The 24,344-nt window shown below is 37.0% G+C and overlaps 1 protein-coding gene across 2 annotated transcripts in view; it reads right to left on the minus strand.

Moving 5' to 3' along the window:
* Positions 1-905: 905 nt before the first annotated feature.
* Positions 906-24,344, minus strand: part of LOC114003350 (ras-related protein Rab-10-like) — a 29,560-nt gene continuing 6,121 nt past the window's right edge. Inside the window, exons 2-6 of one of the 2 annotated variants that reach the window (XM_027750269.2) lie at positions 24,159-24,219; positions 22,935-23,073; positions 15,727-15,816; positions 10,466-10,567; positions 906-1,287 (exon numbers count right to left, since the gene is read on the minus strand). In XM_027750269.2, coding sequence (XP_027606070.1) covers positions 1,213-1,287; positions 10,466-10,567; positions 15,727-15,816; positions 22,935-23,073; positions 24,159-24,219 — 467 coding nt within the window. In that variant the 3' untranslated portion in view covers positions 906-1,212. The remainder of the gene's footprint in view (positions 1,288-10,465; positions 10,568-15,726; positions 15,817-22,934; positions 23,074-24,158; positions 24,220-24,344) is intronic. The other variant, XM_027750277.2, reaches the window with a different exon arrangement.

Genomic DNA, 24,344 nt, shown 5'->3' on the forward strand with positions numbered 1-24,344 from the left:
ATTATTCATTCACAAATGATGATAAAACAAATTCAATAATCAGAAAGAACCGCATCTCCCACACCCCCCCCCCCAAAAACGACAATATAGTCACCACAATTCTTCAGATTTCCCAATCTGTCCTTTCATTTTGTGTCCTGCAATTTGATTTGTGCTCTCTTTACCTCTGATTAAACAAAAAGTAACCAGCAACATGATTCTGCCCTCATTTAATTTTTTAAAAATTAAATCTAATATCCTCCACTGAAATTAAAGATATTACATACCAGTATAATGCAGATTAAATGAGCAGAATCATTATACTCATACAATGTATGAGTATAATCTATTTATAGTTTAAGAAAATAACATGAATATGTCACAATATCAAACAAACCCTTATATAGCAATCATCTGTGACAAAATGAACATTTGAAAATACAGGTATGCTGCTAATACCTGCACAAATTATTTTAAAGAATTATACCACTTCATATGAGAAAGATGATTATTACAGGATGTGTATTACAGGATTGTGTTGTTCTCTGTTTTCTGCCTTCTTAGGAAGGTTCAGCAACATACCCTAGTTGAAGGCATCCCTGCTCATGGCAGAGGAGCTGGAACTAGATGATCTTTAAGCTCCCTTTCAACCCAAACCATTCTATGACACCAGTCTTGTATGTGGTTTATTCTTTTTTCTCAGCCCTCACCTTTGCAGCCTCCCTATTCAAGGTTATTGAAGTAACACATATGTTTCTGAAATAGATGCAAAAGAAACAAAAGCTAAAAATTTCCATATCTTAGGAGATGGCAGTAAATATCAGGTGCTTAAAGAGATGTTATATGATTTCATATATCAGAAGGTTGCCTGTGTGAGGGTGATGTGAATGTTCATTACAAATCTGGTATAAATAACACAGAAAAAATAAAGTCAAGGTAATTTTTTTTTTAATAAGAGAAAATTTGTACACTTACATTACATTTCTGCAAACATTTGTATGCAAACACAGTCATCCTGTGATGCATTCCAATATCAGATAACTGTTTTATCTTCACATTAAAAATATGAAAATATAATATAAACATATAAAAACATTTGGCAACAAAGTCTGTGTAATAAAAAGGATGCCTGAACACTGTGTTTTGGGATTACAGGCTCGCTTTTAAAATCTTGTGTGTGCCTTTGCAACACTTAATATTTTCTGAAGAGAAAATGGAACATGAAACAATATTTCAGAATGCACAGCAGGTTCTCTTCTTACTTTCATTTAGAGTCACAACATCTAAGTCATATAATACACAGGATTTCTGTAAAACAAACATAAGCAAACAATTAAGATAACTAGAACACAACAGTTGAAAAGCTTGCTTTTTCACGTATTTTAATGTAAAATATTTGGTAAAGTCACTAGATATATTTGTCTATATATTTGTCTATATATTTAATTATAAGATTGCAGTTTTCTAACAAATTAAATGGAAACTGAAGCCCATGCAAGTCCCGGTTTGGCATCTTTACATTCTTTAGCTGCCTCAAACATCTCTCCTCACTCTGAAGGTGATAGATGATAGAAGGTGTCTTTTGAGGAGACACTACAAACCATGCTATCCTGAAAATCTTTTCTCACATGAACTGTTTATAAGAGCACATTCTCCTGTTGACTACACCAATTATAAGTAGTTTCAGTTAAGTGCATTAATCCTTGAAGTATTGAGCATGGGGTGCAAAAGCCCAGTTGAAAGGAACAGGAAAATACAGAGTATCACTACCCACTCAAAAAAGGCACAGGCTATTAACTGTTAGAAAGGACTTTAACTTGGGAAATTCACTAAAATTCTCTGTTTTCTGGCCTCTATTTAATAACCGCCAATACCTCCAAATGGAAACAGTTCAGTTTTTATCATGATAAACTATCAAAATAGCACTCCACCCTTGTAAAACATTTATGTACTGATTGCAAAATCAGATTATAACAAAAATAAAGATCATCAAAACCAGGACTCTTCCTTTCAGCAATAAACTCTACTAGATAATTAGTGTTGACCAGAGAAACAATCAAACCCAGTTGTGCAATACAGTACAAATACATGTCGCAATCCTGTACTCTGAAACTGTAACACTGAACCCTGAACAAGGGCACAAAGACATAGAGAATATTGTCACATGCCAAGGAAACAAAAAGTCCTAACTTCTCTACTTGCCATTCTCCTGCCTGTGTCTTGGAAGGTTTACCAAGTATGTAATGATACACAGAGAAGTAAGTGCAACCACTGGATTCACCACATTCATCTCAACCCAAACCCAACAGCCATAAACAACAATTTCTGACAATAAAGAAAAGCTTCCAGAGACAACAGCTATCTAAGATGGGATTCATGAAATTCAAAGCACAAGAAAAAAGAAAGGAAAAGGGAAAAAAGTCATCATGAACAATGCTAATCACGATTCAGAATTGAAAACTTACACACACAATGTCACAGGGTAGTTGAACATTGACTACATCCAGAAGAGTTCATCTAAAATTACTCAGGTGAATCGGAATGAGGGCAAAATAAAAAGTTCCCCTATGCTACAAATAAGCCTGATGCCTTTTTGGCTGGGCATATTTATCGCTGCCTAAATTCTGGAGCGGATGCATGAAATTTGTTTCCTTTTTCCTTCTGCAGCCATAGTTTCAGCTCTTCCAGAGTGCTGGCTGCCCTGTGCCAGGGCCGTCCCCACAAAGAGAGCGGCTGAGCTTGATCCTCCCTGGGGCTGCAGAGAACCAGGGAGGCTTCCACAGTGCAAGGTGCAGGAGAAAAGATGAACCTGGGAAGGGATCAGAAGTGATGGACAGAGGCAGGAGCTGAGGGCAGAAAATGTATTGTAGAGTCTAAACCTCAGGATGGATGCCGAAGCTGTCATCAGTAAAATTATTAGCAAATATTGTTCTGACTGTAGGGTATTAGAAGACTGTGACTTACTGATTTTAGGAATTTCTTGTCATTAGTCAAATAATGAAGAAACACAGCATGTGCACTTTTACTTGGTTTTTTTGTTTGGGTTTTTTAAATTATTTTTATTTTTTGAGTGATAAGGACCAAGAGACATAACATTTTTATTACCCTTGAGAATTCACACAAATACCAACACACTGATTTATAACTTCTGATAAATTTTAACTTTTTGCACAGTTGCGTAAGGTACTCAAGTAAAGGCATTAGCTATTAACATTTGTATTAACATTAGGCAGAGACAGTATTTGATAGTCTGCAAGCATAGACAGTAAATATAAAGTATGAAGACCTTTTTGAAAGAGGGAGCAAGGCAGAATCCAAAGTACACAAACATAACCTTGCCATCTCAAGGAACAAGATACCATGGTGGTTTACAGATAAGATTCTGAAGGGAAAACTTTGGAAGAAAATGGTACAGTAAGAAGTTTAAATTCACTTATTTGAGAACAAGAAATAACATTAAGCATTGATTATTGTGGACATAAACTAAAAACGTTTTGTCTCACTCATGCTTTTTCACGAGAAAACAAAATCAGTTTAAGTAGTTTAAAAGAGTTCTAGAAAAATCCCTGTTTGAACAGTTTCAGAATTCAGATTTCACTTACTTAACTTTAGAGGAAACAGGTAATTCAAGATGTTGCAGGCTATACTTCAGTATCAAACTTCATGCTTTCAGTGAAAGGGGAGAAACTTTCATGTTCCTTAAATATTGAATATGCTTATTTGCAAATATTTTACTATTTAATAGTACTTCTGGGTGGCAAGTAAGCTGTTCATGTATCCTTAGCACAGATCCTCAGTTCTGTAAGTAATTAAGAATGGTGAAGCATAATGATAATGCAATGGTTCTTATAATCTGTAAGATCATTATCTGATAGTTTATCAACAGACTAGCCAGCACAGAAAGACAAGAACCACCACTCTACAAATAAAGAAGAGCCATTTTGAAATCCATTTTGAAATTTTAAAATGTAAATTTGAGGATTCTTAATCACTTCAGCTTGGTAAGACTGGTAAGATTGTTCCATTCAGGATCTTTGTGAAGCAAATGAGGGCCTGGGATTCATTTAAGCAAATGTGCTATACAGCTTTTAACAGTCCACATTCATAATCTAAAGAGATATGAGGAGTCCTGCATAAAGCGCTGAAGCAACGATCAGGTTTGGGCAATCCCAGGTAGTGCTCAACTTCAGCCAAGCCTTGGAAGAGGTGGGGCACCCCCTCTCCTGAAATTACAGCAGGGAGTTATGCAAATCTCTCCCACCTCTGGGAACAAGGCAGGCAGCATTCCTCCTCCAGGGCTCCATGAACACTAACACTTCCAGCTCACATTTCAGCTCAGCCTGTTGTAACTCACTGCCTGACAAGTCAGCCAACAAACAGCAAAAAAGATGTGAAAAGATGAGAAGAACCAAAATGGTACCAAGAAGCTTGAGTTTCCACTTCGGCATCTTGAGCAAAGTGGGGTTTTGAAAATACCTCCATAGACAGAGATGCTGCTCCACCCTGCAGTGATTTTAGTAAGATGTTGAAACTTCCTGCTATCAAATACTAGTTTTTCCTGTTAAATAGCACACCAGACATGTCTCACCTAACAAAGAGGCATCTGTTCAAGCCAGTTTTATGCTTCCTGCTGTCTCCCCTCCCGGCTGTCTCTCCTCCCCAGCTCTAAGCAGAGTTTGTATCATTGGCATACAACAGATACCTAGACACAGGAATTGTGATGAGATGGCTAAGATTCCATTTTTTTTTTTTTTAAATCAGAGAAAGAAAGCTAAGGTGGTATACAAAGGGAAATGTAACAAAAAGAAAAGATGAACTCTTTGAAAGGCTTCTAATGGAGTAAATCTGTAAATCTTCATTAAGATCAGCTGACCATTCCCTGCTGCAAAAACTGCTCAGATCAACTGTGCCATACAAAGTCAGATGATTCACCTACTCAAGCACCAGTTCTTGGTATTTTGATACTGGTTTAGTTATTTCAGAGGTGAGGCTCACTGTGGGTTTGGAAGAATGACAGGATTTTACTCTATCAAGTCCCCAATCGAAGTCAGGCTTGGAGTGCTTGCTGAAAAACTAGCAGCTTTGGAGAAACAAGCAGAAGGAACTGTAACTGAGGTTCCTATTATTTATACATTCTTTAAATTTTGAGGATTTTTATTCTAATGACAGAATGATCCTCCTTAATCACTGCAATCATTTTGCTTATATTTAACAATGATAGTTGACAAAGACTGACAAACCATGGCAGAGAACTTGATGCAACCAAGTCCATGTCACTTTTATTCCTGAACTGCCAGTAGAGGAAGCTCAGTTATGAACAGTCCTGACGCTTTCCGTGCATTCCCTATATTCTGTAATTCAAATTACTTGTTCAAAATGCAAGACAGTCTTCTCACAACAGCAATGGGCAGGACATGGCACAAGCAGTATTAAGCAAGAGCTAAGGATATATTAACAGGGAAGGCAATCTCTGTGGGAATAGGGACAGGAGCAGGATCTAACTGCTGCTGAATACGTTCCTCAAGAAATGCTGATGAAGGCTTTGCTCCCAAAACATGCTATTCCATCATGTCTAAAACATCTAACCCACTGGCAAAGTGTGGGGCTCTATCTCCCTCTTCTGTTAATACCAGGTAGACTGAAACAATGTTATACTGCAATTAGTTATTTCACAAACTTGAGAAGACAGCCGTGGTCCTCCTGTAAGGTTCCTCAACCCTACAAATCATCTAGGCAAGGTTTAGTATAGTTGCACATCAACAACCCTATTTAAGAGAGCAGTACGTCTTCAAAACAAGATCCTGCAGAAGCAGTAACTGCCAGAAGCGAGTCAAGTCTGTAACATTCTTTTGGTCTCCTGGAGTTCAATTTATTTAATTTGAATCACATGAAACCATATAGGCTGAGATATGGAACTCCCTATAATCAAGGGAAAAAGAAAGGCACCTCCAGAACAAAATTTTATCCTAAAAAGACTCATCTCTTTCCATTTTATAGAGATGATTCCAGACAACCAGACCAGTCATGCAAATTTTAGCTGGCTAAGGTTGCACATCAAGATGAATCTCATCCTGTACACTCAGACATTGTGATTAAGTTTTGATTTACATAACCTAATTATATGCTACTGTTTCCAGAAGAATATCTAGCTCATTCAATGTCCAGAACAGACTTTTTTTTTTTAATTAAATAAGATAGTGTACTTAAATTATGCCCTACATTGCACCAACACTGAGTTGGCACCATTTATCCTCTTTGCTTTAATCTCTGTACCTTGGTTCCCAAGTGTGCAAAGCTGAATATACTACCTAATGTTACTAAGAAGGTTATGGAGATAAAAATCTAAAATAGATCTAAAGTACAGCATTACAAGCATTATGAAAACCCTCTCGAAGGAATTAATATTCTGTGGTCAGTACAAGATAAATAAAGGGCAAACAAAGCCTGGGGCTCCATGCATGACTGAGGATAATAAAGAAACACTGAGTATGCACTGCTGGAGACACAGGGATCTTTTAGACAAACTAACAATTCCATGAACCTCAGCAATAATGAAATCCGATTTCCTATGGATTTGGGTCTTGATGTGAATTAAATTTGATATCTATGATGCAAGTTCCAGCTGGAATGGCTGGTTGAAGCATTTTTCAGTCTCTCTATAGAGTGGTCTCTGTCCAACACTGTATGACCTCATGCTGGAGACTTTCCTTTTGCAGAGTACTCTCCCTCTCACCTTATTTTCAAGAACTCCTCAGGAGCTTAATTATCTTTTAATTTGACCTGTCAAATTTGTTTAAAATCAGCTAACAAGTTACAAAGGTACTTTAGGAGCAAAGGCATGGGACACACAGTGTAATTTCAAAAATCTGTTGCCATAGGAAAGAAAGGTAAAGAAACATAGGAAGGGCAGAATTGAGGCCTGCTATTTCAGAATGTTCATCTCAAATGACATCCAGCTGTTAAACATTAAATGTTGCTCTCAACAGCACAGGGCAAGGTCTTAAATGGATTTTCACTGTTCTCTACTCAGCAGATATATGTTTATTTAATATGATTAAAATAATCTTAGTAGTCAGTTTAGGAGACAGGCAGAACTTAAGTTTTGGTTAAGTCTTATGGCAGTCTTCAGAAAAAGGTGAAAACTTGGTACTTTTTTTCCTTTTTTTTTTTAATACAGTTCCTTCCTTGCTCCTATTTTAGAAAAATACCAACAACCACCCACACAAAGACATAAATACAAAGGTTTGTAATATTTCTTTTTAAAGGTAGTTGAGAAAAGTACTGCTTGTCAGCCATGACACCAAACAACACAAAAATGCAAATGCTAACTGCATTCTGGGAGGTATTTTTTTGGTTTTGGGTGTTTCTTGAGGACTGACTCCCAAGTTCAAATAGTTCACTGGCAACCAGAAGCATTGTGAAAGAACAGCTGTCATCTATTATTGAACAGGTTTAGGCATATCTGAGACTTATAGGAATTGTGAATAAATAAAATACTGTTGTTATTTGTCAACATGTCTAAGCAATATTCTGGAATAATCTGTCATTAACATCTATTTCCACTGCAGCCTTTCAAATACAATCAAATCAGCTATTATTGCCCTTTTCCAAAAATTCATCAGTCAGAGGAAGTTAAAATTAAAGTACTGTATTCAGTTATTATTAACTGATTGGTTTGAAAATTGTGAGTTCTCAGAAATATGGCATGAATCCTTAGCTGTTACCAATGTAAACTCTCAAATAACATCTGATGGTTTTAGTGAGACTACCCATGTAAATTAGAGCTGTAGGACTGAGCCTAAGCATAGAATGGCTGAGATGGTATCTGAAACGTCAAGCAGTACTTTAGTTATCTGAATTGCTGGGATACAGAAGTCTTTTCTCTCCCTTAAACTCACTACAAGAAAAACTACAAATGAAGAGATAGGAAAATGCAGCACAAAATAGTGACGATACAAACTTGCCTTTTGTTTTGTTTTGTTTAAATGTCTGACACATTTTAATATGTTTTTTTTTTCCCCCAGCCCTCCACTGAACAACAGCTTGTTCTAAATTTCAAAACAATCAAGACACTTAGTACTTCTGTATGAGCTCTGGTAACTCTGGACATTGATCTTCACTATCTACAGAGGTGTTTTCTGTACATTTGGTTAATAAAGAAATGCCTGTAGTAAATAGTAGGCAAGAGCGTATATAAAAAAATCCTAGATTTCCTCAGATTAATACAATCTACTGCAATGTATCTGAAAATGGTCTGCTGCCTGTCAGCCTGCCCTGCCCATTTATCTTACCTCTGAATGACCTTCACATACTTCCCAAAAGCATGGCCATAATAGACTTTTCTAGGAAGTTCCTTAAAATGAGTTTCCTCTGTGGGACTGGTAAAGCAATGACATGCTTCCACTGAAGCATCTCATCAGTCTGGGAGAGGTGGTCCTACTGCAGAACCATGGGAAGCCTGATACCATCAGATATAGGTGTCTTGGGCCAAAACACTATGCAAAGCTGTATCTCCTTTTTACAATCAGCAAGTACATTTTTCACCACTACAGAATGGATATATGATTAAAATGATCTCAGACTGGCACCTATCATGTCATTTTTCACAGCTACTAGTTACACTTCCCACTGCATTTTCCCTTCTCCAAAATTTCATCAGTTAGAGGAAGTTAAAATTCCAAGTACTACATTCAGATTTCACAGTTTTGTGAACAGGCAAATTATTTTGTCGAACCTGAAAACCATGATGAAACTCTATGGTAGATTTTTTTTTTTTTTTACTGTGAACTCTCTTATTAGGCCATGGAAAAACCAATCGGGCTAAAGGAGTCCTTGTTTATATCAACAAATCCGTTTCACTAAAAATGGCAAATTATACATAAAAGTAATGGTATGTGATGCCCCGTCAGGATTTTAAACATTTCTAGCTAAGGTGAACTGTTAGTACAGACAAACTCGACAAATTCTCATTCCCAAACACACATATATGCAATCAGAGCACACAACTGTTCAAAGCAGTTCTAATTAAAACCATGCAGCAGTATAACATTTTCAGTGTGGACTGAATTTGTTTGCTATGTCCACACTAAAAACCGCATGAATTTTCATGAAGATGAGTAGGAATACTGAAGTTGCACTTACACTACAGTAAGTGCAGGCAATCTTAATGTGAGAAATAACCAAGCACCATTTCTGCACGCTGAGAGAATTCTTAGATCTTACCCAAATGCACTGTGCAGAAATGCTCACTTCGCACATATTTGTCTTTGCAGTAATTATGATCATAGCTATTGTTTTGTATTTTCAGGCTTCATACTAACATATCAATATATTCTCCATTTACAGCAGTCAATGTCTTTTTAATTTACAATAAAATCAGAGTTATCTTATTTGAGACTTTTTGTCCAACTATTCAAGGACCTGCCATTATCATCCTGTTCTAAACAATATTTGACCATCAAGTTGCTGTGCTTCATTTTCATGCTAAAGTAATCAAAAGATTTTTTTTCTTCTTTTTTCTCCCCCAAAAAAACCAACTACAGCTTGTGTTATATAATACAACAGGACCTTGACTTAGAAGCAGTCCAACCCAGAGCTATTATTCTGACCATCCCCTATGGCTACTTAATCAAAACACTGCAACTTGTGACTTTGTCAGTAATTTTGCTCATTTATCTTTATTATGACTTCAACAGTATTCAGAATGGAAGGTTAGTTTTGTATAACTAATATTGGTGATGAATGGCGATGATAATGCATTGCATGAAGAACATCTATTAATGTCTAAAATAATATTCTACTGTCTAAAAATAAATTACAATGCAAAACATTTTCAGAGCTAATGAACAATAATTCAGTCCTACAAAAGTATTGCAACTCCAAGGAATAAGGACTTTTAAGCCAATGCACTTGAGTTAGTTAGAGATGCTGACTCTGACAGCTACAATATTGATTCCACTACTAATTAACTCAAATCTTTAGGTCACCATAACTTCAAAAGCACTAGTGTAAATCAGCCAAACAAACAGCTATGAACCTTGTATAAAACATTTGACTGCTGAACATAAAAGGTCCACTGATTACATCAGCATACAGCATCTTCACTGTGTGCACATTCTGCAGAAACCTAGAGGAAAAGGGAATCATGCTGGCACAGAAGTGGAACTACTCTAGAGCTGTTAACCACTCCCTTACAGAAAAGCATGGGAAAGAAAGACACAAAAGCAGTTGTTCTGAATTTTCATTTTCTCTCTGAACTGTATTTTACCTGCTCCCCTCTATTGTTTTTCTCTTCTCCCACAATTCTTTTCCCCCACATTCCTCCACTGTATACCTGCAACTACAGGATCCCTTCGAAATATTAACTCCGTAACACAGAAAAAAAGCACTAGCTGTGCTTTGCCAAACCTGTTCTGTATTTACAACCTTCTTTACCCAATCTGTCAAGAAAAATCTCACATTCTTTCTACTTAGAAAAGAAGCCTACCTTTTCCAGTATTTCCTTAGTCAAGAGTGAGAATGCATGCTCAATGTTCACATTATCTTTAGCACTGGTTTCAAAAAACGGTATTCCGTATTCCCAAGCAATCTGAAAAACAGAGGTAGGCAACGGGATGAACAGTTTTCAGGAAAAAAAACCACTTCCTAATACTAGTATCAAGAGAAATGGAAGTGTTCTGACTACTTCTAACATGCTATATAAACAATGATTAAATACATGTTAGTTCAGTAAAATACTCTATATTCATCCTCAGAATGTTTCATTCTTCTTTAATTTTTTTCCATTTTCAAAGCAGCTTTTTTAACCTATCTCTACTGGTAAATAACAACAATAAACTTCAGTGGGTCTGTTCTCAATGTTTTGATACATTTGGAAAACAAACTGTCTCCTAGGTAATTATTTAGAGAAAACTAATGGAGTGCCCGCAGAAAGGTATAGATAAAAATGTGACAAAAACTGAAGGAAAAGAGACATGATGAAATATGAAAGAGATGTTCCTTTATGCCAGACAAAGAGAAGCACAGAAATAACAGGCAAGTAAAAAAAAGATACATCTGGAAAAAATATATTATGGTAATAGGCAAAGAGAAAATACTTATAAGGGCAGCATAGACTTTATATTAGTGGGTTCTATTTAATTTACTTGTGTTCTCTCATTTCCAGTGTATTTCCCTTATTGATAGCTTAGAGCTATGCTGGCATGAAGAAAGAAACTCAACACAACAAAAATAATAGTTTTTTAGAGTCCTAAACTTTTCCCAATTTACACAGTTAAATACATGGACAAAAAGAAAACACAGTTGCATCATTGCCTCCCAAGGGAGGGGGCCAAAGTGGGAATAAATATGCCAAAAATAGTGGAAGAGTCTATTTATTCTCATTGTAATGGATCTCTTCTTGGTACACATCTGGAGAAGATGATATCAGGCAAAGAAAATACCCTACTGCTTATAATGTATAGAAAATCCTGTTATTACTGAACAGTTAATGATTTATTTGGAAGGGTCTCCATTAGGATAAAAAGTCTAATGTTGGCAGTTCTGTTTGCTTTCAATGAGCTCCAGAAATAACAAATCAGTGCTTTACAAAAATTCCAAAATCAGGCACAAAGATACAGATAAAAGAATCAGACTTCATAAGTTTTAGTCAAAATATAACAAAGATTATATTAAAGGTAGGAAAAAAAAGTGAGGTAATTGGTTTCCTTTCCAAAGTGCTACAAGAAAATGTAATTCTGAAAATAAAGATGAGATCTAGACTGTTTCTTTAGACAGACTGCTTCATAAGGGATTCTGAAACTCTAGCTTACTGCTGTGAACTATTTTCAGTACTGCAGCAACTTGTTACAGAAAATTAAGATCATTTAGCTATTCATGAGTGTCAATACAAAACGATGATGCATAATGGTTCATAAAGAAAAATACGAGCAGTAAAAAATACTGGGCTACTAAAGTAAACTGCTTAGCAGTTTCTAAAGTACACAGAAACTAATTAAATACTCCCTTTTCCTTGTATCACGTACCAGATTTCTAGAGGGTTACCTGCGTACAAACTCTGATGAACACAAACCCCCTACATTTTAGTCATGGAATCACAGAAATCATTCTGAAAGGTAACCCCTCTTGAAATGAGGTTAGCCATGGCTTTGCCTACCCAAGTCTTGAAATCCACCAATGATGGACATTCTATAACCTTCATGGGACCCTCTTCCACAGCTACATCACCCTTTTAGTGCAACTGGTTCTCCTCATCTCCAGCCTGAACCTCCCAAGCCAGGTCTTGTGTCTGCTGCTCCTTGGTTTATTGTCTGTCTCTGCTGAGAAGAGTCTTTTCTGTCATTTCTCTAGCTACACTTCAATTGCTGTAGACCAGTACCTGCTCCTTAGCCTCCTCTTTACCCACTTCCCCCAGTTCTCCTCATGGATTACTGCTACTGGGCCCCAAACACCTTTGTACCTGTGTGCTGGACCATCTGCAGTTTCTCAACACCCTTCTTGAGATGGGAGAGCCAAAGCTGGGCACAATATTCCATGTAGCCTTGGCAGCACCAATTAAGGGGGGTAATAATCCCCCCAGATCTACTATCCACTATCCTTCTAATGTCACCCAGCATGCTTTAAAGCCATAAGGGAGCACTGCTGACTTATATTCAAGCTGGTGTTCAGAGAAACTTGAGTCCTTTGCAGCAGTAAATCATGCCTGGGATTACTCCATCACAGGTGCAAATCTTTGCACTTCATGAATTTAATGATGTTTCTGTTGGCTCGCTTCTGAAGTTTATCAAGGTCCTACAGAATTGCTGTTCTCCCATTTGATCTGCCAGTCACACCCCTTAATCTCATGCTACATGCAAATCTCCACCTATCATCAGCAAGATCACTGATAAAGATGTTGAACAACATGACTGAAGCAAGGCTGACTGACTATAGCTCCCTGAAGCTCCTTCCTTGTCCTTTTTAAAAGATTCGTATCATGCCAGCATCTTTCTAGTCAAAAGGGATCTCTCCCAACCACCACGTTTTTTCAGAGTTGACTGACAGGTCTTTTGGCACAACTGGATGAACTTCATCATGTCTATGGATGCGTCCAACTTTCCTAAGCAGTTTCTAATCCAAAGCTTTCCCACTGCTGGCTGACCTGCTCCTTTCCAAACCATGCCAGTACCTGCAGAGGCCTAAGACAAACAGACCACAAATAGACCTGCAAGCTCTATCTCTGAAGACCAATGCAAAAGAAAAATCAAATCAAATCAAAGCAAAAAACTTCAGTCTTCTCTGTATCATATTACTACATTGTCTACTACATCTATCAATGCACCTGCATTTTTCTCTATATGTGCACAGTATTGGTCAAAGAAGATTAATGTGTGCATAATTTCAATTCACCCTGCATAGCGGTAAGTTCTGTGGCAAGCAAGTCTTCTAAAAATGTAACTAGATGGAAAAAACCCTACCAGTCCAGTGTTAAAGCAGTTGGAAACATGAACACAGATCTGGCTACTCCCTCTCATAAAGAAACTGGAAAGGCACATTCAAAGAACTACTTTTTTTCTCCTTTAGGAGTATCTTGAGTAGATCCATAAATGAAATATCTAAATACATTTACAAACCTATCAGAATTATACTATTGGGCAATTTTATTTTATAATATCCTTGAGAACAGTTTGGAGAGCCAGTGTTACAGTGACAAAATAATGCTAATACCGCTTCCAAGATGAAATTTAATTCCAATTGTTCCTTTAACTCAAAATATACTACTTCCCAGTAAAAGGGCTGCTATTATTTCTTAGTGTTGAATCAGAGAGATGTGGCTGAAATATTCCTAGAGATGTGCAGAATATTTTTTTAAAATTTGTATTGTACATGTAAAATCAGCTTCAGAGTTATAAATCAGCTTCAGCTATGAAGACAGCAAAAGCAAAAAAAAAAGGGTAGAAAATTTTACTTGGCTTTTTCTGTTAGAAAGATTTGATAGGAAAAAAACTGCCACATTCTACCAACCTTCAACATTTTTATTTTTCAGTGAAAAAGAAAATTATATTTGGGGGGGGTGAATGGAGGAGCCCAAGAACCTTGAGCTAAAACTTTTGTCAAAGTGAATAAGAAGCAATTAATACAAGAAAATTATACTTGATAATGTTAAAATTAAATACATCAATTTCTGAGTGATTGAAATTACATAATTACAAAAGCGAGTAACTAAAAAATTCACAGCATTAAATTAGTCTAGGAAGTGACATACAACATAGATGACAAGATTCCCAGGGAACCTAGGGTCTTCTCTGCAAGAGACTGAGTAGAACAATACTTACAGCTCATACTCTCACGGTAATATGAAATACCTAAGTATGAATTATTATGTGTCAATCTTAGTATCAAACTGTTTTCCCCTCCTAATAAGGATATTTTCTTCTTTGGAGTGAGAAGAAAATTACTAGCTCTCTCTCTGCTAATGGACTATTTCTACAGCATGTTCAGTCAGATGTTTTAGCACTTGTAAATCATATTAAAAGAAGAAATAGTATAACTGAAGAGTTGCCTTGCCTAAAAACACAGGGGAAATCTAGCAAGTAGACTCACTGGGGAGGAGGTAATGATTTGTTTCTGAAAAAAATACATTATTAAGAGAAATTTTGATTGCATGGTTAAGAACACAGAAGTCAGAAAATGTCACACCATATGCAAAACCCTACTACTGCCCTCTTGTGCACATGCATCCAGTGATTCCTTAGATTTCTGACAGTACATTCTTTGTATGAGAGTACATATGTGTTTTTCAGCAACCTTATTCCTTGTAAACAGTTATGGTTCATTAACATTGAAAGCACCTTCCATACAAACAATGAACTTGCAAGATTGTAATGCTGTCAAAAAGGTGATGTTATTTTTTTAAAGTTCCCTACTCTGGGCTTATATAATTGGCAAGATATCATCAGTGTGTTTTTCTTTGCACATCCTGCCTGACTCACCATGCCTGAAAGCATAAAAAGGAGGGCTAATTCCTAGTTCCAGACAACAGATGCATACAGTATGCAGTAGCAAAATTAAATGGTATATAGGCCATGCTCTCCTGCAATATTTAGTTATTATCAAAATTTCTTCTGTCATAGCATGGCTTCTGAATTTCCTCACTGGTTCTCAGTGACAATAAATTGTCACTGCCTTTAAAACAGCACTCCCCACTTAATAACAGTTCTTCCCCTAACTGTGGTCAGCAGGTATAAACTATACTGTAGTCTCAGCCATACCACACACACACAGTTAGGTCTAGGGGAGCTGGATGTTCAGTACCTGTCCAGTCTTATTTAGGGCTATTCATAGAGAATGCAGCTCACTTTGCATAGGCTGTCAGAATGGTTCCTTATAGTCAGATTTTAGCAAAAAGATTATTGATGGGTGGTACCAGAAAAATTATGCAGAATGTATTACATTTTAGTATTCCATATTACAACAGTATTCTGAAAATGCAGACTCTATATTAAAGATTTCTATTGTAGTACCTAAAACTTTTAAAGTGCATTCGAACTTTTAAAAGTGTATTCTAAAGAGACCATTTAGGAATTACTTAATGTGTTTCTACTCGTATGTTAAAAAAGCCCCCAACACTCCAGGACTCCTCAAGTGTTCTTCTGGAGCAATCCCTAGTAGAATTTTTGGGATTCAGGAGCTTTTCACCATTTCCAGTTTAACAGCTCACAGTGACATACTAAGATACTCAGGAGAGCCCAAAGAAAGTATCAATGATACCTTTTCTCCTTTCTGTTTTGGAACTACACGTTCTGACTCCTTATCACACTTGTTGCCCAACAGTATTACGTCCACTTCATCACCTGCTTTCTAAAAGAGAACCAGCATTAATAAATGTCAAGTAAGAAAAAAGCAAACAACAAAAGTCCTTCACCTTCAGCTCACACAAACTCTCAGCACTTCACTTCCTTGAAAGTAAAGGCTAAATTCTGTCCTGACCTTCATATGTGGAAATATTTTCCATCAATTACTGGGATTAGGAATGAAACAGCAAGAATGCAAAGAGCAGAAAAAAGCTACTTAGAAGTGCCATGTATAATTTCCAACCCCTTTCATAAGATATAAAGTATATGGTGCATGGGCACCATCTTCTGATGAGTGCTCCATCTTGAGGCTTTAAAGTGAATGGAAATGCCCTGAATTCACAGACACTTCCCTCCCTAAAGTAATAGATCCATGGATTAGCATATGACTCCAGTCTACATCCAGCACTCACAAGTAAAAAGGAAGGAATTTGCTGCACCTGAAAGAGCACCTCTCTGTACTTCACTTTTGCACACAGACAGTAAAATTATATTCAAAGTGTTCAAACTCAACATAAAAGTCTGATTATTCCAAGATACTAGGAAGAAGGCAATAGATTTTTAATGAAGTAAAATTTAAAAACCTCATTGATCCCAAAAGGAAGAAAAATCTACCTTTTTGACCTTGTCTCCATCCTTCATTCCTCTAATCCACTCACATGCATGATGACTGTGAAAAGCACTGGGTTCTTTACATCAGTGTTATTTTAAGATAAGCTATTGTAACTATGCATGACTGGAATAATGACAAGGAAAGGGAACAGTTCTGCAACAGAATGTGGAATTTGAAAACTGACATTTGTTGTGAAAGTCATATTTAAAACCACTTTTGGTCCTTAAACGGAGGAAGCTGAGGGTCTCACTCTAGAGACAATTGAAGCAAACGTGGTCTGATTGCCATGGCTTTTACTCTGGAGGTACATGCTCACACAGCTTCTTTGATGACTCAAAAAGCCTGGTCTCAGGCTGGATCCTCCATCAAAGCACTCAAAGTATTCCTTTTCTAAAGATGGTGCCTTGCAGTTTCTTGTATTTAGAAAAATGAAGATTATACACTAAACTGATGTCCATTTTAGATTCTGAAAACTGATTATGTAGATGAAGACTTAAAAAATTAAGTCAATATGACGAGGCAGAAGTTTGACCATGTGCTCAGCTGGCATAAAAACTGTAAGGGTACACTGATTTGAACTGGCCAAAAATATGGCTCTTCAGTGCTTCCAAAAGCTTACATTGTATTTTCATACTCTGTTATTTATAGCTAGAGAATAAGCTTTTCAAATGCAAAATCTGAAAGATGATGGTTATTTTACTGTTGTTAAAATGCTATGCAAGTCAGCACTGAGTAAGCTCATAGACTCAGGAAATATTTTTTTCCCCCATATCACGGAGAAGTATTATTAAAAATTTCATCCATTTCATCAAGGCAAAAAAATTTTTTTTTGGTAAAGATTAAAAAAAAGTTTTGCTTTGGTATGTCAAAAATGCCAGATTTTTGGTTCACTCTCTCAGTTTTCCCTCAGGTTTTAATATTTCAAAGTTTACATTTTATTGAAGCTTAAAATAAAATAACCTGAACTATAGGTAGAAAACCTACACTATTTTATCTTGAAAAGTAAAACATGAGCACTATATTTTTCTCAAAAAATTGGAGTCAAGAGATTTATTGAGACTAACCAAGTTTTCTGAAGTGTTTGGCAAAGCTTGGAGTCACCAGGTTTTGGCAAAAGGGCTTTTCTTTCGCTGGGTTCCCAGGCAGCTAGATCTGGTGGCAGCAGGAGTCAGGCTGCTCCGAGCAGTGGCCACGGGAGGGAGCAGCGGCAGAGCCCTCAAACCCAGCTCTGCCTCGTACTAGGTTCGGAACACTGGACATTTGCACCACAGCACCACGGCCTCTTTAGCGACCTACTGACAGGGGACACCCACCCATGCCCTTCACCCTCCTGCTTAATGTTCACCCAGCCTGGGCACTCAACCGAGCACATACACAAATCACTGCCTGACTACATGGCTATTAACAGAAATCAAAAATGCAAAAGGGAAAATATCTTGCTCATCCCCTTTGTATGTAATTTGTTTGGTGTTTTTTTTTTTTCTTTTCAAATATTAGGTCTTTTTTTTCTGCAGTTCTTGTTTTCCAGAAGTGCTCTGAATTTATGTGAGTATGAAAAGCAGCAGACACCCTTACTGTAAGAGAACTACACCACATCTGTACTTACAGGTTATTGGAAGAAACGATACTTTCACTTCTTAAATGGTGAACACAGACCCGACCATGAATGGCCAGCCTCAACCTCCCCTGCAGCAAACTGACCATGATGTTTACAAGCTCCTTCAGTCTCCCTGTTGTATGAACCAACCTATCCAGCAATACATCCTCCAGAAACACCACCTTGTCCCTCCACCACACTACTCCAGGGTGTAGTCATGAAGGGCTGCATGATTTTGATACTCACTGATGACAGCTTGAAAAGGGAACAGAAGTTTGCAAGTCCAAATAGTCAAACCGAGAACCCATACGTGATAAATACACTATGGGAATACTCAATTAGTTTGTATATGAGGAAGAAATGTAGTATTAATATAATTTTTCACATCTGACAAAGATGCACATGGTCAAACTGCAAGATGAAGGCAGGGCTGGAGAAGGTCTTAAAGCTGGGAAGTTTCCTCTTCCTACTCACTAGACAATGACAGTAGAAACTTACCCTTTGTAATACTGAAGAGCTATTTATCAGTAACAGATTGCCCTCACAGTCTCTTTGACAGTATCACATGGACAATGTTCATATTATGATTCCCATACATGTCTCTTTCTATATATTTTTCTAAGTGTCATCTTATGACCTCAGTTACAAATGCCTGGTTTCCAGGACTTCAGTGGAAATAAACAAATAATAAAATTTGTTTGCCTACAAGCAAACTTAGACTGCAGTAAATATAAACCAATTTATCCCAAAACCTGGGATTACAGATAAACTAATTTAGTAAAATGACAAGAACAAGAATTTTAAGTTCTAATCAGAGCCATAACAACAAACCCATCTACAAACTGGAACAATTAAATCTTTTGACATCAAGCTTTCCCTCCTGAGGAAGAAAAACTCAGAAGAACTTGAAGTCAACCTAATTTACATTTGTACAGCAATTTGCTGTGCTGCTTTTATTTAAGTGTGATGCAGAAACACCGAAAGACAGTCCAGTCTCCCAGACGCACCAGATAAATTGAACCAAAAGAGGGCACTATGCGAAAATATCAGCAACACAACACACCCATACAGTTTATATACTGGTCAAGGGGTCACTTCTTCAGGTGGGAAAAATAGAAAGCTAATGTATTCCATTAGTGATTTAGGTTGGCAAGGACTTCTGGAAGTCATTTGGTCTAATCCCCTGCTTGAAGATGGGCCAACTTCAAAGTCAGGTCAGGTTGCTCAAGGCCCTGTTGAAGGGCATTTTAAGTGTGTCCTTTAAGAGTTCCTCTCTTGGGCACCTGTTTGAGCATTTGACCACCCTATTGTGAGGAAGTTTTTGCCAATGTTAGTTGGAATCTTGTTCAAAAATTCCTAGAAAGAACTGCTTTCTGCAAATGGATTTGGTACACAGCTGCTTGTACTTAATTTTTAAAGGCTAAACAGAATCAGCCTTTCAGAACAGGTACATACAACAGCTAAAAGCCATGTCAGAAGACAAGAGGAACTCTTTAATAAATTGCACATAACCTGCAATCCTACGAACAAAGAATGGTTTCAAATTCAAAGTAATTTTCCTGCAATTATCATGGTCCTAATGAGTGCATTACAAATCCAATATACCTGTACTGTATTTGTCAATAATGCCCTAAGATATTAATCTGCGGGTGAGTATATTTTTCTACTAAGATTTTTAAGTTACTTAGTTTCCTCTAGTTCTGAATATAAATTTTACAGCAATACAGATATGGCAGCATATTTCTGTCTTGAACTTCCTTGAACAGTAATTCATTTTTAATAGGAAATTTGCTGTATTCCACATTTCAAATAACTGAAATATAATAAGAACATTACTGGCAATCTGATTGTAATTGCACTGACTGGCCAGTTTTTATAAAATCAATGGACTTCTTAAGAATGTTAAATTGCTTAGAATGTTATTTTCAACTGTTGTAAAAATGGCTTAGTACATTGAACAGATTTTTAAAAAACTTTGTTTAAAAATTTTATGTGTAAAGAATTAAAACATGAGAGTATAATGTGATAACTGAATTGTCTCTAAAGTTCCTGTTTGGTTCAGGTGCAAGCTTTACACTACCTGTTAGTCTGGTATTTCATGAAGTCTGTATTCTATCTGTTTTCCTTTTTAAAACTCATTTATTTTTTCTATGCTTGCATATTTCAAAGGGTGCTGTAGCAATAGCCACTTTGATTCTGGGCATTTGTGGGGAATTAAATACTGGTTTGCATTCACAGACCAAAGCAAATGCAGGGAATGTCACCGACCTCCAGGAAGTAATTAATTTTCATGAAATGCCCTGGTTTTGAACAGTTATTGCTTAAAAACACTTCTTTTGCAATGAATAGCTCCATATATTTCTACCAAGACGCTTCAGAAATTGATATCCCACTAGGACTAAATTAAATTTTTTATTATTATCTAGCTCTATTACAACACTAATTGCTAGTTTTGAGATTGGTACAATCAATCATGCAATTTACATTCCTAAAAATTGGTTTAGATTGAGTATTTTTCGATTTTTTAAATTTTAAACTAACAAAGGACCTTCAGGGGTTAAGATTAAACAGTTTAAATAGCTTGACTACATTTACACGGAAGCTTTGAAGTGTCACAAACAGAAAGCAGGTTTCTGCAGGTGTCATTTCCTGACTGACTTAAGCAGATCTCAGCCTGCACGGTGGCTACAGGTGCTAGTCTCATACTTCCCTCCACCCTGGCCATACAGTCCTGAAACTTTCTTGCTGTTGTGAATTGTAGCCCACTGAACCAATCACCCTGTTGATCTAATTAAAGATGACAGGACAAAATGACCCCTTTGGAGCCAGTGTGAATAAAGACCAGTATTTTATAGAGAAATTTGTACGCTCAGATATATAGATACATGCATAAATAGATAGATATTAATGGATATATATGGATAATCTATATTTTCAGCTTCAGATTACGGCAAACATACTATTCTACTGTGTGCTGAGTTAAATCTTTGTTAACCATGAAACTGTACAACCAGTGGCATATATAGGTGCGGCTTTTATTTGCCCATAATACATAAGGGCATGTGCTTTTCTTAACAAAATAATAAAACAGATGTCTTAATTTGAAGTGTGTGCAGACAAACCAGCAAGAATATTGTGTCATCGAATCTCCTTCAGTAACACATTACTGCATTAGGCTCTGTTGCCACTAGGACTTTTAAGACAGCTCTAAGGTCAAGGATAATGATGTACTAGGTCACCATGGTAATGTTGTTAATAATGAGATAATGTAAATGTAATGTTTTACCAAGAGTATAAGATACCCTATGTATGTATTATTGGATATATGACCACGTGTAGTCCATTAATTCAGCTGTATACTGAAGCTGTGAAGAGAGAAAATGATGCGTTTGATGGTTTTACTTCAAGCCCACTTTCCGAAGATTAACTCTCCATCATGTCATATTCCCACCAAATCATAAGAGCATTAAAAAAACTGCCTGAATGTTTACTTGATTTTAATCAACAAAGAGCACTACCTTGCTTGGATTCTTACACAAGCATACTAACTTACACAACTGTGCTAACTACAGACTGCCATGCTACTGCTTAGGGGCAATCTCATTGCTCTCTACAGCCCCCTGAGGAGGGGAAGTAAAGGGAATGGTGCTGATCTCTCCTCCCTGGCATCGAGAGACAGGACATGTAGGAATGGCTCAAAGTTGTGCCTGGGAGATTCAGACTGGACGTTAGGAAGCATTTCTTTACTGAGAGGGTGGTCAAACATTGGAACAGGCTTCCTAGGGAGATGGTTGACTCCCCAAGCCAAGTAAAGAGGCATTTGGACAATGCCCTCAATAACATGCTTTAACTTTTGGTCAGCCTTGAAGTGGTCAGGCAGCTGGATGGTCACTAAGGGTCCCTTACAGGTGAACTATTCTAAAACTGACCTGCCTCATCTAACAGAGAACACAACAAGAGAGACTTAGCAATAAAGACTTGGAATACAGGGTTACAGGCAGCTGAACGATCTTATGTCTAAGGGCTTGCCCACTCCTCCCTCCCTGGTTCCTCCCTTCACATTGTTCCCATACATTCTTCTCTCTTTGCCTTCCTGCTCCTACCTATTTACCTTGCACCAACTCCAATAAGTGTCAGACCATTCTACTAGCCTCTTAAACTCACTGATGGAGCAGAAAAACCATCCAACTTTTTTTGCTCTGCTAGTTTTCTATTGCATTAGAAAGTCAGAGTGAACCACAGAGGACTCTTGACAAGCTCCAAAAGCAGCACAGTGGGAGCCAATGTTTAGGAGCAGGGAGGTGGGAACACACTCCCTGTCTGGCAGCCATGTGCTGTTGAATCACTTCCTATTTTACATGAAAGCACGTGTTTCTGGCTGCAGCACTACAAGCAGCTGAGCTAAGCAAACAGCTTCCCACTCCAATTCCTCCCTCTTGAAACCATCCTCTCAAGGAATATCCAGCAAGGACAAAGAGGATGTTTAATTCCTTTGATCTTGGGATGAGGTAATTACACTAAAGTAATGAAAATAGAAAAGGGAAATAATTGGCTGTGATATGGAATTTTCATACAGAAACCAATTAAAATCCTAGGATGAGCTCATGGAGATTGACTTATGTGTAGCCACACCAGTGACAAAAGCATCATAACTCAGCATGCACAAACCTGAATTGGAAGCTATGTTTTACAAGTACTTCAGAAAACATTCCTGCATCACCATGGGCTTGTCCTGGATAATATACATTCTGTTCCAGTTTCAGATGACAGTAATTCTACTGTCATACTGTGTGCTTAGTTAAATGCAAGAAATTCTGGTTATAAACACAGAAACAAGAATAGATCTCATGCAGTCATTTAAAACAACACATTAATTACTTTCATTAGGAGATCAACCACTGACAGACACATTTACCTCATATATGTCTTGCATCCACATTGTTATACTCTGAAAACTCTTCAGATTTGTGATGTCATATACAAGAACAAAGCCTTGTGCACCACGGAAATAGCTAGTACTAAGTGTATGGAATCGTTCCTGGCCAGCAGTATCCCTGAAAGAAATTGCAATAAATCACACACACACACACACAAACAAACAAAAGGTGATGAAATTGCAGAACCTCCAAGAAAAATCACTTTATTTTAAGGAGTATTGTCCAAATTTTGAATTATATACTCTAATGTGAAAGGAACAAGAAAAGACACAGATGAGAGACACAGCATTAAAAGAAATACACTGGAAATTTATTCTGAATAATACAGCCCTACTAAGGAAGCCAAACCAGTGGCTGAAGTCTGAGTGTAATGTCAAGTCCCCCGTTGCTTCTTTATATACATAATAATTATGATCAGTACAACCCAGATGATAAAAAAAATCTGTAGTACAAGCATTGCAGGAGTCAGGTGACATCCCCATATTCTGACAAGCCCTATGTAAACTCTGACACAAACAGTAAGCTGGTTTAGATGGAAGACAGGTTTCAGGAAAAAGTCTACAAAATGCAGGGATGCAGTGACTCCTACACATAATTATGCCTTAAGAAAGCTGTAAACAAGCCTCCGATACTTTTGTATTAAATCTTGAGGCAGAATAACTGTGGATCTAATAATGGTCAGGTAATTCATGTACAGATTTATTCCTTGAGAAGTTAAATACCGGTAAGCATAAATAACATTCAGTACTGGATGCCTGGAGAGACAGTACTCCAGTACTCCAGACATACTCTTCAGTAAAACCTCCAAACCAAAAAATAGTGTATGTTCACAGACTCCTCTTAGTGCCTTTCTCTTGGTGATGCTTTTGAACATGCATTTGATGGGTAATGAACTGTAAAATGTTTTTGCTTTGTCACTTCCCTCGATGTTCCTATACAATTAAATATACTTAATATGGATCATAGATCTGCACTGTTTGTATGCTGCAAGTTTTACTGTTAAAGCAACCCAGGGATAACCCTATTTTAAATTTACATTAGTTGCTGCAAAAAATGTGCTCCTCTAGGCTAAACTCAAATTTTAAAATGACCTAGTAGGAACGCCTGCACGTCAGGAAGACACATGATCAAAAGCAGATGAGATTTTTCAGGTCATAATGCAATTTAGTTGGCTTTCATTTGTGATACAAATTAAAACTTACCATATTTGAAGTTTCACTCTTGTGTCATTAATCATTACTAGCTTTACTTTAAAATCAATGCCTAAAAGAAAAAAAGGAAAATCTGTAACATTTCTCATACTAACATGGATTCCCTTTGAACAGTGTTTCTTAGCTCTAGTTATGGTCCAATTTTGAACAGAAAGTGAAAAGTAACAATACCAAACA

The sequence above is a fragment of the Pipra filicauda genome, unplaced genomic scaffold (assembly GCF_003945595.2).
Source record: "Pipra filicauda isolate LSUMZ 115617 unplaced genomic scaffold, ASM394559v2 scaffold240_size1633699_pilon, whole genome shotgun sequence".
Lineage (NCBI taxonomy): Eukaryota > Metazoa > Chordata > Aves > Passeriformes > Pipridae > Pipra > Pipra filicauda.